The sequence below is a fragment of the Colias croceus genome, chromosome 2, assembly GCF_905220415.1.
Source record: "Colias croceus chromosome 2, ilColCroc2.1".
Classification (NCBI taxonomy): Eukaryota; Metazoa; Arthropoda; class Insecta; order Lepidoptera; family Pieridae; genus Colias; species Colias croceus.
The window spans coordinates 6658136-6671376 of NC_059538.1; the positions used below are offsets into that span (position 1 = coordinate 6658136).

A 13241-nucleotide genomic window follows, 5' to 3' on the forward strand; every position below is an offset into this window, starting at 1 on the left:
TTATACGCATTTGAGTATTAAACAACGAACACTTTTGGTAAGAAAGCGAGTATTAACCCACCCACCCCAAAATTGGTATATATACCTACGTAGTATAGGTATATGTCACCGGAAATGTATGAAATCAAGGAATTGTATACAAATCCTATACTATTTAGGAAATGTATAAAATAAATGATTTCTGTAAACACTGTATCGGGTAACAGTCTTACCGTAAAATAATAATAATATGTTCATATTATCTTACTAATTAACATTTCTTAAATCAACTTATATTCAATCAAATTTTCATTTGGTTAGTAATCAGTCCCCTCGTCCCGCTGTCCCCTTGTACACGTCCCAGTCGGATTGTATAATCCGCCGTATTACAAACGGCAGGCATTTTGTAATATGCCGAGATTCGTCTTTTTCCAAAATTCTACAAAAAGAGGTCGTGAGCCGACGGAGCTCCACTTCGTGGGGCTCCTATTTCTACGTAGTTTAAAAAAAACACGAACCTAACCTAACCCACCCCCTTATCCAAACCAAAAATTCTGATTAGGTACGGCAATTTTCGGCCCTCCCCCCATCGACCCGCGTACCTTCCAATATTATTTCATTATACATTTCTGATTGCTATTTAGGAAATGTATAGATTTTCTAGGCAATGTGTATAAAATAATTTATTTCACATATTTCCGTGCGATTTTAGGAATTACATACATTTCCTAGGAATTGTATACAATGACGGATTACATACATTTCCGGTAACATATATATGTTCTCTTAGCAAAATATAACGGATGTCACGTGATTTAAACTTTTAAGGAATACTCATGAAACAATTTACTACAAATACGTTAGGTCAAACGTTGCAATTAGTCAAATTAGTGTAACAATCACTCATAGTTGAGTTCCTGTTTATCTTCACAAAGTTGTGACCCCATCTCCTGTTTGGAAGTAGAGTCATAGGTCACCCATTCAGCTCCTTTAGAATAATTTACTTAAATTGAGCCCACGGCGATATATCAATTAAGAATTTCGTCTTCCTACTACATATCTACTCACGAATCCTTTTTTTGTTTTTTAAATTTAAAGAGCATATAGAAAAAATCAATCAATTTAAAATAAATCAATGCCGATATTATTTAATGTTCTCGAAGGATATCATGTAAAGGCACATTTTAGTTTTTAAGTGCTAATATCATTGAACTAACGCTTGTGAGTTTGTGAGGTTGCAACTTGCAGGGGGACAATCTGATATTCTCTAAGTGCGTTTTACTAATTTTGAGTTTTTTAAGTACCATTCCAAAGCTACAACTAGAATAAGTTAGGTGACCATTTCCTTCGTACAGTGGTTAACGGGCACAGGGGGCTGATTACCTACTTGTCCTTAAAGAAAATCGATCAGTGAAACACAATCAAATCAGTGAAACACCCAGATGCATGCACATTGCACAATACACCCATATCTACCCCTTAGCGCACAAAGCAAACTTGTTACGATATAATTAAATCTTTGACAATAAAACAATTGTATTGGGTTATAAATTTATTTATTTTGTACAGACACAAACATAATAAATCTTTATCAGTCATATATATATAAACAAAAACCCATTGACACAATATAAGAAGGGCAATTAATCTAAAACTGATGCTTGCACATTTACAAAAACCTTTGAATGATAGTTAAACATAAACAAAAGAATACAATTACTAAAGAACTAGAATCTATACAGGACGCACAAACAGCTGTATAACGATACACATTAGGTAATTCAAACTTAAAAAATTGCTGTTGGTATTGGTACCACTCCCAGCGCTCGACTCTTGAAGGCGTCCTCCTTAATACCAAAGAAAAAATGCCACCATCACCAATCTCTGAGCAGTGGTTCAATATAAGTGTGAATGGGGTAACTTTTAACAGGCGTATCACATCTGGGTGACGGGGTGGATCATCGGGGTACCAAACCTCTGTGAAATTAATGTCAAACAATTAATTGTGTACGGTATCAATATTAAATTTAGTTTAAAAAAAGTAAGTAGTGCTGTAAATATTTTTTAGGTTTCCTTGAATTCTTAAAATCTCTATTCAAAAAAGTTTTTGCACAAATACCAGTTTGACCATGTTATTTTATTCACATAAGTTCATAAATAAATATGTCATTGTTGGCATGCCGCCTAATATCAGGTTACAACGGTTACAATATCGACTGATCTTTGTGATATTTCGAGCTGTACTTTATTTCTCGATATAGGTACTATACGATATACAGGGTTACTTGTAAAACACCAGCAACCTCGCAGGACAAGATAGCTAACATCATAAGTAACAACATTTGTTCTACGACTTTTGGCATAACGCAGTTAATTATTTTTAAATGATTTTTTAAACTTTTATTGTACTCTCCTAATATTTGTCTATGTTCATTTGTCTATGTTCTATTAATTATCGGATGGACGACGCGACGTTCCCTTCCCCCTCTCGGTCGCTTCTTGTTTACGTAATTTTTGGGAGGCGTAGAGTTTATAATATTGAAACGGAAAATTAAATGAATATTTATTTTTGTATGAAAATAAAATCTAACAAATTATCAAAAGTCGTAGAACAAATTTTGTTGCTTATGATGCTTAGCTATCTTGTGCTGCGAGGTTGCCGGTGTTTTACAACTAACCCTGTATATTTTATATCAGCAAATATAAATAGGTACCTATATAATATAAAAAGCTTATTAAATATGTAACTTACCCACACCCCTGGCTTTCATTTCTCTTTCATAAGTCGACATCGTATTTGCAGTCCAAAATCCAGGTTCTTCGGGATAATATAGATAGTCCTGTTCCATAGTGTGGCCATCTTCGTCCCACAATACACGAATTTGTTTTTGACCAAATAAGTCCCTTTTGACTCTTCTTTTCAGTCGTATATCCATCCACGATCCAGCTAGTGAGTCTCCAGACCACGGATTGCTTTTTGACGATCTCCACTTTTGGTCCGTGAAATTACCTCTAGGTATCTGGTAAATGAAGGGCAACAACGAATTAGATTATAAATATTCTGATGATAGCAAACATTGGAAGATCTATATTAAATTCAAACTTACAAGCCAATCGATATAATTGTCTGTATAATTTATTTCGTCACTTGCATCTGATATGTACAACGTAACACAGCCTACTTCATTAGGCTTGTTAGTCATATCAGGATTGTGCTGGGCATATCCAACTCCGTACCACACCCCATAGACGTCATCCATGTTAACTCTGTGTGACCAGCGAATATTATCGCCACATAGACCATGAACTAAGGTTACACTCAAGTATAAGGGAGCCAACAAAGTAAACATGGTAACACTTGGAATATCGAAAGGAATATGGGACAAGGCGTCGGTCGTGGCCGCATCATTTAATTAGCAAATTAGTTCAGGTAGCTAAATGGCGCAACACTAACATGAATCAGGGAAAATTATAGCCAGTGCAGATTGTATTTGCATTCTTGTAACATGGAATGACGGGATATATTAAAATATTCCTTGTTATTATTCGCAAATAGGTACTCAATAGTATAAAACTATTCGATAGATAAAACAATCGATATTACAAGCTATTACCAACATCATAGTAGGTATATGATTATTCAGGATAGTTTTACATAATATTAGCATATTATGATATTATAGAAAATATATTTATTAATATTTCAAACTATTTGTATATATTCAAATGAGAAAATAATTAATTTTTCATATAACTAGATTATCTTATGGAGAACGCTTTCGAGCCATATTACCTTATTTTACATGAACTTGTCTTAGTCATTTCGGTATGACCAAACCGCCATTTCGAAATATTATAGTTTAGGTAGGTATGCGAAACCAATCAGACATCAGTTTCTTTTTCAAGGGATTGCCGTAAAATCTCCCAGGGTATTCTTTATAATTTTTCAAATTCTTCTAGAATTTAAATTGCCCTAATAAAAACAAACGAAAGTCTTTTACTTTGCCTTTTTTACCCGACTGCATCAGAAGGAGACTTATATTTTTCGACTGCATACCTATATATTGTATGTATTATTTGGCACGCTCTACAGCCCAAACCGCTGGACGGTCGGTGTAAACATCAGATTTGTTGTAGATAGGTACATTTTCTGTTTTCATAATAAAAATAATTTTAGTAATTCACACAAGTTCTTTTGCTCCTTTTATAACAAGGAATCTAAAACCAAATCATTATAATACTAACACTACGTTACCACTATAAAATTGCGTAAACTTAACATTCGTGCAGCATACACCTGTACCATAAACATATTACGTACTGTACCTACCATAAAATTAATTACAGAATAATAAACTGAACTGAATAAAAAGGCTTTCATATTAATTTACATTTCCATTTTATAGAATAAAATACATTCTATGAATGTACATGGTAGGTCTTACTATTTTTTTAGATCTTTATCTTCTCTCCTCCCCATCCTTACGGGTAATAAATGTTAGGTACTAATATTTCCAATGACAGGTTAAAAATAAAACAAAGTATTATGAAACCATTTTATGTATTGATAAAAACATATTTCATTTACGTACATTTCAAACTTTCCTATTTCTTTTAGAATGACTTCCAAATAAACACAAATATTAATGTGAGAACGTACGAAGATGATTTAACACTAATCGCAGAATTTTCGCAAACTCTTTTTAAAGACGACGTCGACAGATTTTTTATGGAGAAGATGTTGTGGATGCTAGCCAGATCTTCCGATGTGAGTTGATTCTCATTTCTAGAAAGAACCACGCTGTACAATTGAGAATGCGGGAGCCTCATGCAGAAGTTCAGCACCAGGTGGTTATGAGACACTTTCAATACTTGTATAACGCCACCAAAAAATCGATATATTTTGTCGACAGCTAAAAAAAAAAATTAAATCATTAATATGAGATACTATAAAAAACCTTTCTTTGAATGTTGATTTCTGATTCGATGAATTAGATAGATAGAAAAATATATTAGCTGTTTAGGTACGTTTTGAACAGTTTACAGCGAGCGTGGTCTCAGGGCTTAGATCTCAGGGAGATGTTTAGAATGCGTTATAAACCTTTTAATTTCTAATAATACCTACTCGCGTAAAATCACAAGAAAATATGCTTATAATATTTTTGTCGGGGAATAAGATCTATCGATCACACAGGTAATCGGGAGAACTCTCGCTCTCTAGAATTTGATTTTGTCAGGATAGTATATTAAAATATCTTTGTGAAGTTTTTTTAATATATTTTTAATTTAATGCTTACATCCATTTGGCACATCTGTAGGCCAAAATCCTTTATGAGACGTGTTAACCTTGATGTGATAGTCATCTTGCCACAAGCCTTCGTGCCACTCCAACACAAAATGTCTGATTCTGTATTGCTCTGGTAGTCCGTAGGCTCTATTTAAATATGGAGAGTTTGTCAACGGAGGGTACGGTGTAGGTGGAGTTGGCTGGAAATATAAATGTATTGCTATTTAAGCGTAATAACGATTTATATACATAAGGTTAATAATGATTGGCACTTGATGTGTGCCTAAAATCAATAAAAATGAATAACCAAGAGCATAAAACTCAAGAATGGCTCGACCAATTCGCCTAAACTTTATGAATATTTTAGTTAAGGCACAATGAAGCTTCAACAAAAATATTCAAAAAGTTATGGGCAGAAAAAACGTAAAAAGAAACAACCACAACAAAATTACTTTTGACAGAACAAAGTTTGTCACGAAGGAGCACAAAAAAAATCTATGTTGTGTTGTAAGTTGTACCATGGACGAATATGTTGTACGTAAAGGCAAAGAGCAATGAGATTATTTTTTTATTTACAATTTATAAAACATATTTCCTGAAATATTATAATTCTAATAATAATAATGTCTTCAATAACTACACCAATACGTATGTTATACACCTGAAACACCACTTATTATAACTACCTACTTACAAGGTCTCTGTTAATAAGGCCACCACTAACATAATCCTCAAACTTTCGTATCTGTATAATTGGACAGTAAGGATTATATTCCGTTATTGTATTATTGTCTCTGTGATAAATATACTCGTGTATATACCACAAACCCAAGACGGCTTCTTCATCAAAATCCTTAATTGGATGTAAATTTGGACAAAACTTCATATCAATACCACGTACAATGTTAAATGACGATAACAACAGAAAGAAAATATGATTCATTTTAATTTAATTAAATTAACGAACGCACTGTAGGTATGTGTAATTAAGTTTGATGCACAGAGACAAGTGGTTAATTGAAGGTGTTCCAGTCTCACGGATCCGTTTATGAACGTCATCCTTATGCGCCTGAATAACAGGGACCACTTTAACCTGTTAATTGACTCATGGCACACCTCGACCCCACATCCTTGTATTTTAACTTCAATTTATTATTTGTGATACAAAAACTGATTAGAGGATTTCCTCACCAAGCTTTCCATTTAGTTTTACTTTACTTTATTATACAGTATACACAGTACTTACTACCTATATTTATGAAAAAAAGACCAATGAATATATGTACATATATCCATAATTAAATGTGATTTAATTATTATTATAAAACTATGTACATGTTTAGGTGGCATGTATCCTAAGAAGCATCATGATTCTTCAAAAATTAACTTTGCAAATTATTATAATATATAAAAAACACACTATGCAGGTGTTTCTTTTTTATAGCACAACAATTTAAATATGCGATTCACGACGACAAGTATACATTTTGACGAAACAAAATACAATTATTTTATGAATACTGAATCTCGTAATGGCTTTAGACGTTTTACCCTTAGGTTTTACCTATGTACTTAATACAATTAACAAAAACATGCTTTTAATTATCAACTCATAAGTTACTATTATAAAGGAACATATTTACAAACCTGCACGTAGAGTTCCTTGATATCGATGTAGAAGCATTCATTTGTATGCTCTATTCTATACTCTCCCTTTGTATGTGGAATTTTTTCAACACCATACCAAATACCAGATATTTGGTCCAAATTTATATCACCATAATATGGCGACAGGTCATCACAATATTTATGGTTTTCAAAATAATAATTATTATTGTTAGTGTTGTAACATTGAGACAAAGCTATTAGCAAGCAAAACCATATTAAAATTTGATTATCCATTTGGGATAATGTACGCAACCCGGATAAGGACGGATAACTTTTCGGATAAACGGCGACAAAAATACTAGGCGACTATACACTGCTGGAGTTGGTGTAAAGATTAATCAACGGATTTAGTAGATGTGAACAGAGTCGAGTCTGTAGGCGGGCCACCAAATGAAGCACACTCACTCAATTGAGAGTACCACACCGTTCGTAATTTACTTGTTGGGGATACTTCCTCCCTTCAATAATATGATGAGCTATGCAATTTTCCAATATATAGGTACCGAATTTTATAGAGATAGAACAAAATAATCAACGATTATATTAATTACATTCCAGAATTGCCGACTGAGATTATATGAGATTCTGCAAGGTTTAGTTGAGGAACTTAATAAGATTTTCCTTGCGAACCTTAAGTTTTTTGAATGCAGAAAATTTTCTCGGCATACTTATCTACCAGGGTTTCAAAAACAAGAGAATGTACTGATTGTGCAGATCAATACTACGTAGTGACGTAATGCAGGGTATGTATTGATCTTTCGAGATAGGGGAGCTATCATTATCGATCCAGCAGTTTCGTGTATGCGTGAACTAGATTGTTAGAAAGAGAACGGCGCATATGACGTAGGTAAGTTCAATCTGATTGGTCGAACATGAATGACGTAATTTTCTGAGCTGTACTCGAGGTTGAATGTACTAGGAATGTAGAAAACGAAGAGGGTGTCACAACCCTACAATGTAGAGCGATTTACGGTTCCCAACTTAGGGGTTTTCCCCCCAGATACTGATAAGATAGGGGGTAAATAAGTGAGATAGGATTTTTTTAGGGGTCTGAAATTTTATTTTTAGGGATTTTTTGACTCTTTAATATTTTTAAATTGATAATTACATAACTAGTTTTGATATTTATTTCTTGACCTAGCGAGTCATAGCGACATCTAGTACATAATTAAATAAAATGTTGCAAAGTATCATGATGGTCCGATTTACATTATAGTCGAGCCAATTTAATAGGCAACATTTGACGTCTATCAATTTTATCTTCGAAGAGATGTAACTTGTATAAAAACATCGATTAAAGTGAATTAATCGATACGGATTTGAAACATTTGTCAATCGAATTTATTAATTTATGATGATTTTATTCACAAGTAATCAATGCATTCGATTCTAGATGTCAGATTTCGATTTTTAGAGTAACATCTCTGGTATTTAAAAAGAAAAAAGGTTTATTGACACAAAATTGTAGCGACGTCAGTTCTTCAATTAAGAAATTGTTTATTATGTGTAGAATGGTTTATCAGTAAAATGAAATCTTAAAATTACTTGTATTGGTCATTATTATTATAAATATGTAATCGTTATTTAAAAAAGTAAAGCAAATGTGCAGTTCTAACAAAACGGAATATCATGTTATTCTATGTCGTCGTTACTAGGTTACGTTGTTTAATTTTGTTGAACTGTCAAATGTTGCCTATTAAAATGGCTCTACTATAAATCGAAATGGTGGATCTTGTACAACATTTAATCCATCCAATAAAATGTTAAATTTATTCAACATGTATGATTTCAAAAACGCTGAATCTTATGAAGAGATTAGATGAAGACGAAATATTTTATGTATTAAATAACTTGTAATAAAAAGACTTTTGAAACATATTACAGTATATTATTTCTAAATCATCATTAATTTATATTTGTATATTTTTTTAGGGGTACACCTGAATAATTTAGGCGTTTTTAGGGGTTTTTGACACAAACTTTAGGGATAAATATTTTTGAGAGTTGGTAACACTAGTCAGTCACTCAGCGATTTTATTACACATTTAGAAATAAAATATAATAAATTCTCATATTAATTTATCATATTTTTCTATGAATCAATAAAGACCAATCGATATTTAACTTTGGATTATTAAATTAAATAATTAATATTAATTTAAAATCCTTTTTTTATAGAAACTCAAAGAATGCTTTTATTTCGCTTTTATTATGTGTTAATATTTTGTCAATTTTTTCTCCATATCCGTTTAACTTTTTGATAAATATTTGGAATAATTACATGCTTATTCCACTTTATGACAGATATTAAAATTCTCAAAATAATAAATGTCACTAGGAAAGCAAGTTTTGTCCTGAAAACCACTTAACATTTAAAAAAATCTCAATAAAGATTTAGAAAGATTTATTCCTAAATCTTGTGCCCCGCGGTTTTACCCGCAGTGCTCCGCTCATGTTGGTCTTAGCGTGATGATATAATATAGCCTTATAGCCTTCCTTGATAAATGGACTATCTAACACTGAAATAATTTTTCAAATCGGACCAGTAGTTCCTGTGATTAGCGCGTTCAAACAAACAAACTCTTCAACTTTATAATATATGGGTATAGATTCCAAACAAACAACCGGAAATTATTTCATTCTCATTACAAATATTATACAGGGTTACTTATAAAACACCGGCAACCTCGCAAGACAAGATAGCTAACATCATAAGCAACAACATATTTTGTTCTACGACTTTTGATAATTTGTTAAATTGTATTTTCATACAAAAATAAATATTCATTTAATTTTCCGTTTGAATATTATAAACTCTACGCCTCCCAAAAATTCTGTAAACAAGAAGCGAACGAGAGGGGGAAGGACGCGTCGCCTCGTCCATCCGATAATGAACAGAACATAGACTTACAAATGTTAGGAGAGTACAATAAAAGTTTAAAAAATCATTTAAAAATAATTTATTGCGTTATGCCAAAAGTCGTAGAACAAATGTTGTTACTTATGATTTTAGCTATCTTGTCCTGCGAGGTTGCTGGTGTTTTACAAGTAACCCTGTATAGTTATTTCTTCCTGATGAAAATGTGACAAAACGTTTCATCCGCTCATCTTGAAACTTGAAAGGTCTAGAGATTCCATTTACTTTTACACCGGGAATACATAGGTTTGAGAGACTCTTTATCTAGAAGTCTAGAATTAGGTCTCTTCAAATCTCTTGGACTTTCTGTTTCCTTAGTACATAGATACCAAATACTGCAAATGTTGTAGTTTTCGTGTAGGTATGTGTGGTAAAACAACAGTGCTAGCTAGAGACTACAAAGTTACATATAAAACACACACCTATAATACAACGATATAAAAGGATCCAAATTACAACAGAATATTTCTCGTCATATTTAAATACCTACATACTTATGTGATACTTACCAAATATCAATATCTAAATTCTAAACTTATTTAATATAGAAAAAACCTTGAAAAAACCTACTAACGTAAATTCTAATTTGTTTCTTTGTTATTTTATATATATGTTTATTTGATGTAAGTATATAATTTGAGTAATTAATTAATGCTTCATAATAAAACAAAACAATTTTTCATTTACAAAGAACAAAATTGTCATCCAAATTAAATTCTAAATATACATTTGTATTTATGTTGCTAATCCATACTAAATGGAAATTGCCACTATTTAACTTTGATAATAATATAAATTCAGAACGTTTTTTTTTTCTGAAAGATGTGCTGCAATATAGCCTACGTCGCGTTACGCGAACGGCGTAGCTTGTAGCTGAGTTCAGGATTTTTTGCCTATAACGTCCTTTACAATATATCTATATTTATACATACATGCAAGATACAACCTAAATACAACAATTTTTTAACTATTTTTGCTAGCTATCTTCGTAACTAAAACTACCTAAAACTTTGTAATCTGGTTCGTAGCCCGTCTACAAGTTGGTGAATGGTGACGTATCAAAATATGCAATGACGTAATACAAAGCTACGAAGGTACTAGGATAACATAATAACTGAGGGGATATTTAAAGCCAAGGAATAATAGAGAACGCGGGCATATCGCAGATGCTAGTTTGGTGCAATGGGGTAGCAGGATCGACGGTAGGTGGAATAGTTTGCTTCAACTATAGAGGGGTCGTTACATGTAAGGGTGAGGGTACTTGCAAATCGATAAGAGTTAGTTCGGGACAAATTTTCAAATGACGTTAATGTATTCTATACACTAGCTCTCACATGATTAACATAAATTTTAAAAATTTATTATGAATTTTTTTTGTGTCATTTTTGTTTGTCTTAAAATTATTGACAAATGACAATTGATTATTATATTAATATTATTATTGCATTTATTTTATATTTAACTATTTAACCATATAATATAATTATATAAAAATAAAATTTATTATTGGTCACATATTTAAAAGAAATATAGGTATGTAATGTTAAAACGGCTACCGACTGCAACGTCCTTTGTCTTTGTATCTTTATTCAGAATAGCATTAAAATTATTTATACTTACTTATTTTACTATAACTTGAGCTATTAATTAATGTATTGTAATCGTGGATCAAATCACATTTGACGCTTAGAAAGCTCTGTTTTACCTATAAGTATAGCCGCCCGCCCTAGCTCTACCGCCTTAAACAACGTCATAAACTATCGGGTGAATTATTATGATCCAAAAAATGTTATCAGTTATTTAATGGTAAGAATATTTAATTGCATTAGAAAATATTCATTATATCTTGAAATTACTATGTATGTATGTCATATAAATGTTCCTTAATTCATTTTCCTAAATAGGTAACATGAGATCGTCTCTTTATTTATTTAAAAGCCAGATACATATAGCATCTATGTTGCTCTTTACAAAAGTTTACATACACTGAATAGTGAATCAGTCGTTTTGGTAATTAATATGTGCCAATAGATAACCAGACAAAAAAATCATCTATCAGGTAAGTAATAAAAGTCAAGCGGTGATTTCTCAATAACTTAAACCAATTGTAATGGCTCATTCCATACATTTTATTATTATAAATGATCATAGTTCATATTTATAGATAGGCCACACGTAAACTTTCACAGGAATGACGTTTGCTAATATATAACAATGAAAACGCTTATCTGCTGAAGCAAGTTTGACATTTAACGTGACCTTTAAAGGGAGGTCGTACACGCGCGCCTCGTGGGTACTGAGGCCAAATCAGAGGTCGATTGTATTAGGAAAACATAGAGGAGAGCTGTTCAAAGAAAGATAACATTAGGTTCTTAATTATTAGTAAGTTGTCGTCGCGTTTCTTTATTCTCAATGGAATATATCATAGATTCTGATAAGAGAATAAGATGACATATTATATTATTTAGTTTCACTTTTATTTATTTTGTTTACTATCAAATGTTAGAGTTAGATACTATTATAATATGTAAAAACTAAAAAGTAATAGATAATATAAACATGCATCAAGTACAATCTAAACAAAAGTTTTGACCCTATAAGTTATAAAACGCAATTATTCTTGAGCTACTCCAATAACAAACACAAGAAAAGACAATTTACAAAAAATTATATGAATAAATAATGTGTAAATAATGAGAATATATAGTTGATAAATCTTATACACAATTTAAATAAATTAAACTTATTGTTAAGTTATGCAAAAAGTTAAGTTATTGTTTTTATTTATTAAGTTAGAAGGCAAGGTAAAAATAGTTTACTCCGCCCAAACCCGCCCAAAATTACCCCATAGGGCGGCAACAAAATTCATAGGGCGTCTTGAATACTAGGATAACAGAAATAATGAGCAGCACTTCAAATTTTGATCAGGGGTATGAATCGTATTATACTTACATACAATGTCTACGGAGCATGCGTGAATATCTTTAGCCTACACATTAGGTTTTTAAGTTAATTGTAAGTTTAAAAATTACAAAAATTTTAATTTACATCGAAATCGTTGTACCTATTTCACACATATAATAAAAAAATACCACAATGGAAACAATATAATTTATCTTAATAAAATCAATGATAAATTTTTGATATTCCTCATAAATAAGTGGCGCTAAAAGTAATTTATTTTATCATCTGCGTATTACACGTTACGTTCCTACACAAATGAAGGTTTTAATTATCATCGCTGACGTCATGAAAGGGTATAAGATATTATATTCCACGTCGAGCACATTTCACAACGAGATGGGGATGGGGTATCGAGGTTTGGGAGTACGGCGTAGGTCATGACGCGGCGCCAATGACGTCACTCAGCGGGTGGAGGGTGCGACAACC

The 13241-nt window shown here is 31.9% G+C and overlaps 2 protein-coding genes across 3 annotated transcripts; both read right to left on the minus strand.

Annotated features, from left to right (window-relative positions):
- Window positions 1-1580: 1580 nt before the first annotated feature.
- On the minus strand, window positions 1581-3339 carry LOC123705698. Its single transcript, XM_045654662.1, has 3 exons — window positions 3087-3339; window positions 2732-2999; window positions 1581-1956 (listed from the first exon to the last, which is right to left on the minus strand). Exons 1-3 carry the CDS (start codon window positions 3327-3329, stop codon window positions 1649-1651), a joined length of 819 nt encoding a protein of 272 aa, XP_045510618.1. The 5' UTR covers window positions 3330-3339; the 3' UTR covers window positions 1581-1648.
- Window positions 3340-4523: 1184 nt separating this feature from the next.
- Window positions 4524-7529, minus strand: LOC123705700. 2 transcript variants are annotated; one of them, XM_045654665.1, is made up of 3 exons: window positions 6914-7529; window positions 5277-5466; window positions 4524-4892 (listed from the first exon to the last, which is right to left on the minus strand). In XM_045654665.1, the coding sequence occupies exons 1-3, from the start codon at window positions 7166-7168 to the stop codon at window positions 4594-4596; spliced, it is 744 nt and encodes a 247-aa protein (XP_045510621.1). In that variant the 5' UTR covers window positions 7169-7529; the 3' UTR covers window positions 4524-4593. The 2 variants fall into 2 exon arrangements, with proteins under 2 accessions (XP_045510621.1, XP_045510622.1); XM_045654666.1 differs by lacking the exon at window positions 6914-7529 and adding an exon at window positions 5961-6514.
- Between the last annotated feature and the right edge of the window lie 5712 nt (window positions 7530-13241).

What these genes read in the sequence shown, in the direction of transcription:
- LOC123705698 (XM_045654662.1), bottom strand. Translation starts at nt 3,329, where the DNA reads ATGTTTACTTTGTTGGCTCCCTTATACTTGAGTGTAACCTTAGTTCAT. An exon ending in ACAATTATATCGATTGGCTT is followed by an intron (nt 3,000 to 3,086) that starts GTAAGTTTGAAT and finishes TTCATTTACCAG; the next exon opens with ATACCTAGAGGTAATTTCAC. An exon ending in AATGAAAGCCAGGGGTGTGG is followed by an intron (nt 1,957 to 2,731) that starts GTAAGTTACATA and finishes TTAATTTCACAG; the next exon opens with AGGTTTGGTACCCCGATGAT.
- LOC123705700 (XM_045654665.1), bottom strand. Translation starts at nt 7,168, where the DNA reads ATGGATAATCAAATTTTAATATGGTTTTGCTTGCTAATAGCTTTGTCT. An exon ending in TCAAGGAACTCTACGTGCAG is followed by an intron (nt 5,467 to 6,913) that starts GTTTGTAAATAT and finishes TTATATTTCCAG; the next exon opens with CCAACTCCACCTACACCGTA. An exon ending in TACAGATGTGCCAAATGGAT is followed by an intron (nt 4,893 to 5,276) that starts GTAAGCATTAAA and finishes TTTTTTTTTTAG; the next exon opens with CTGTCGACAAAATATATCGA.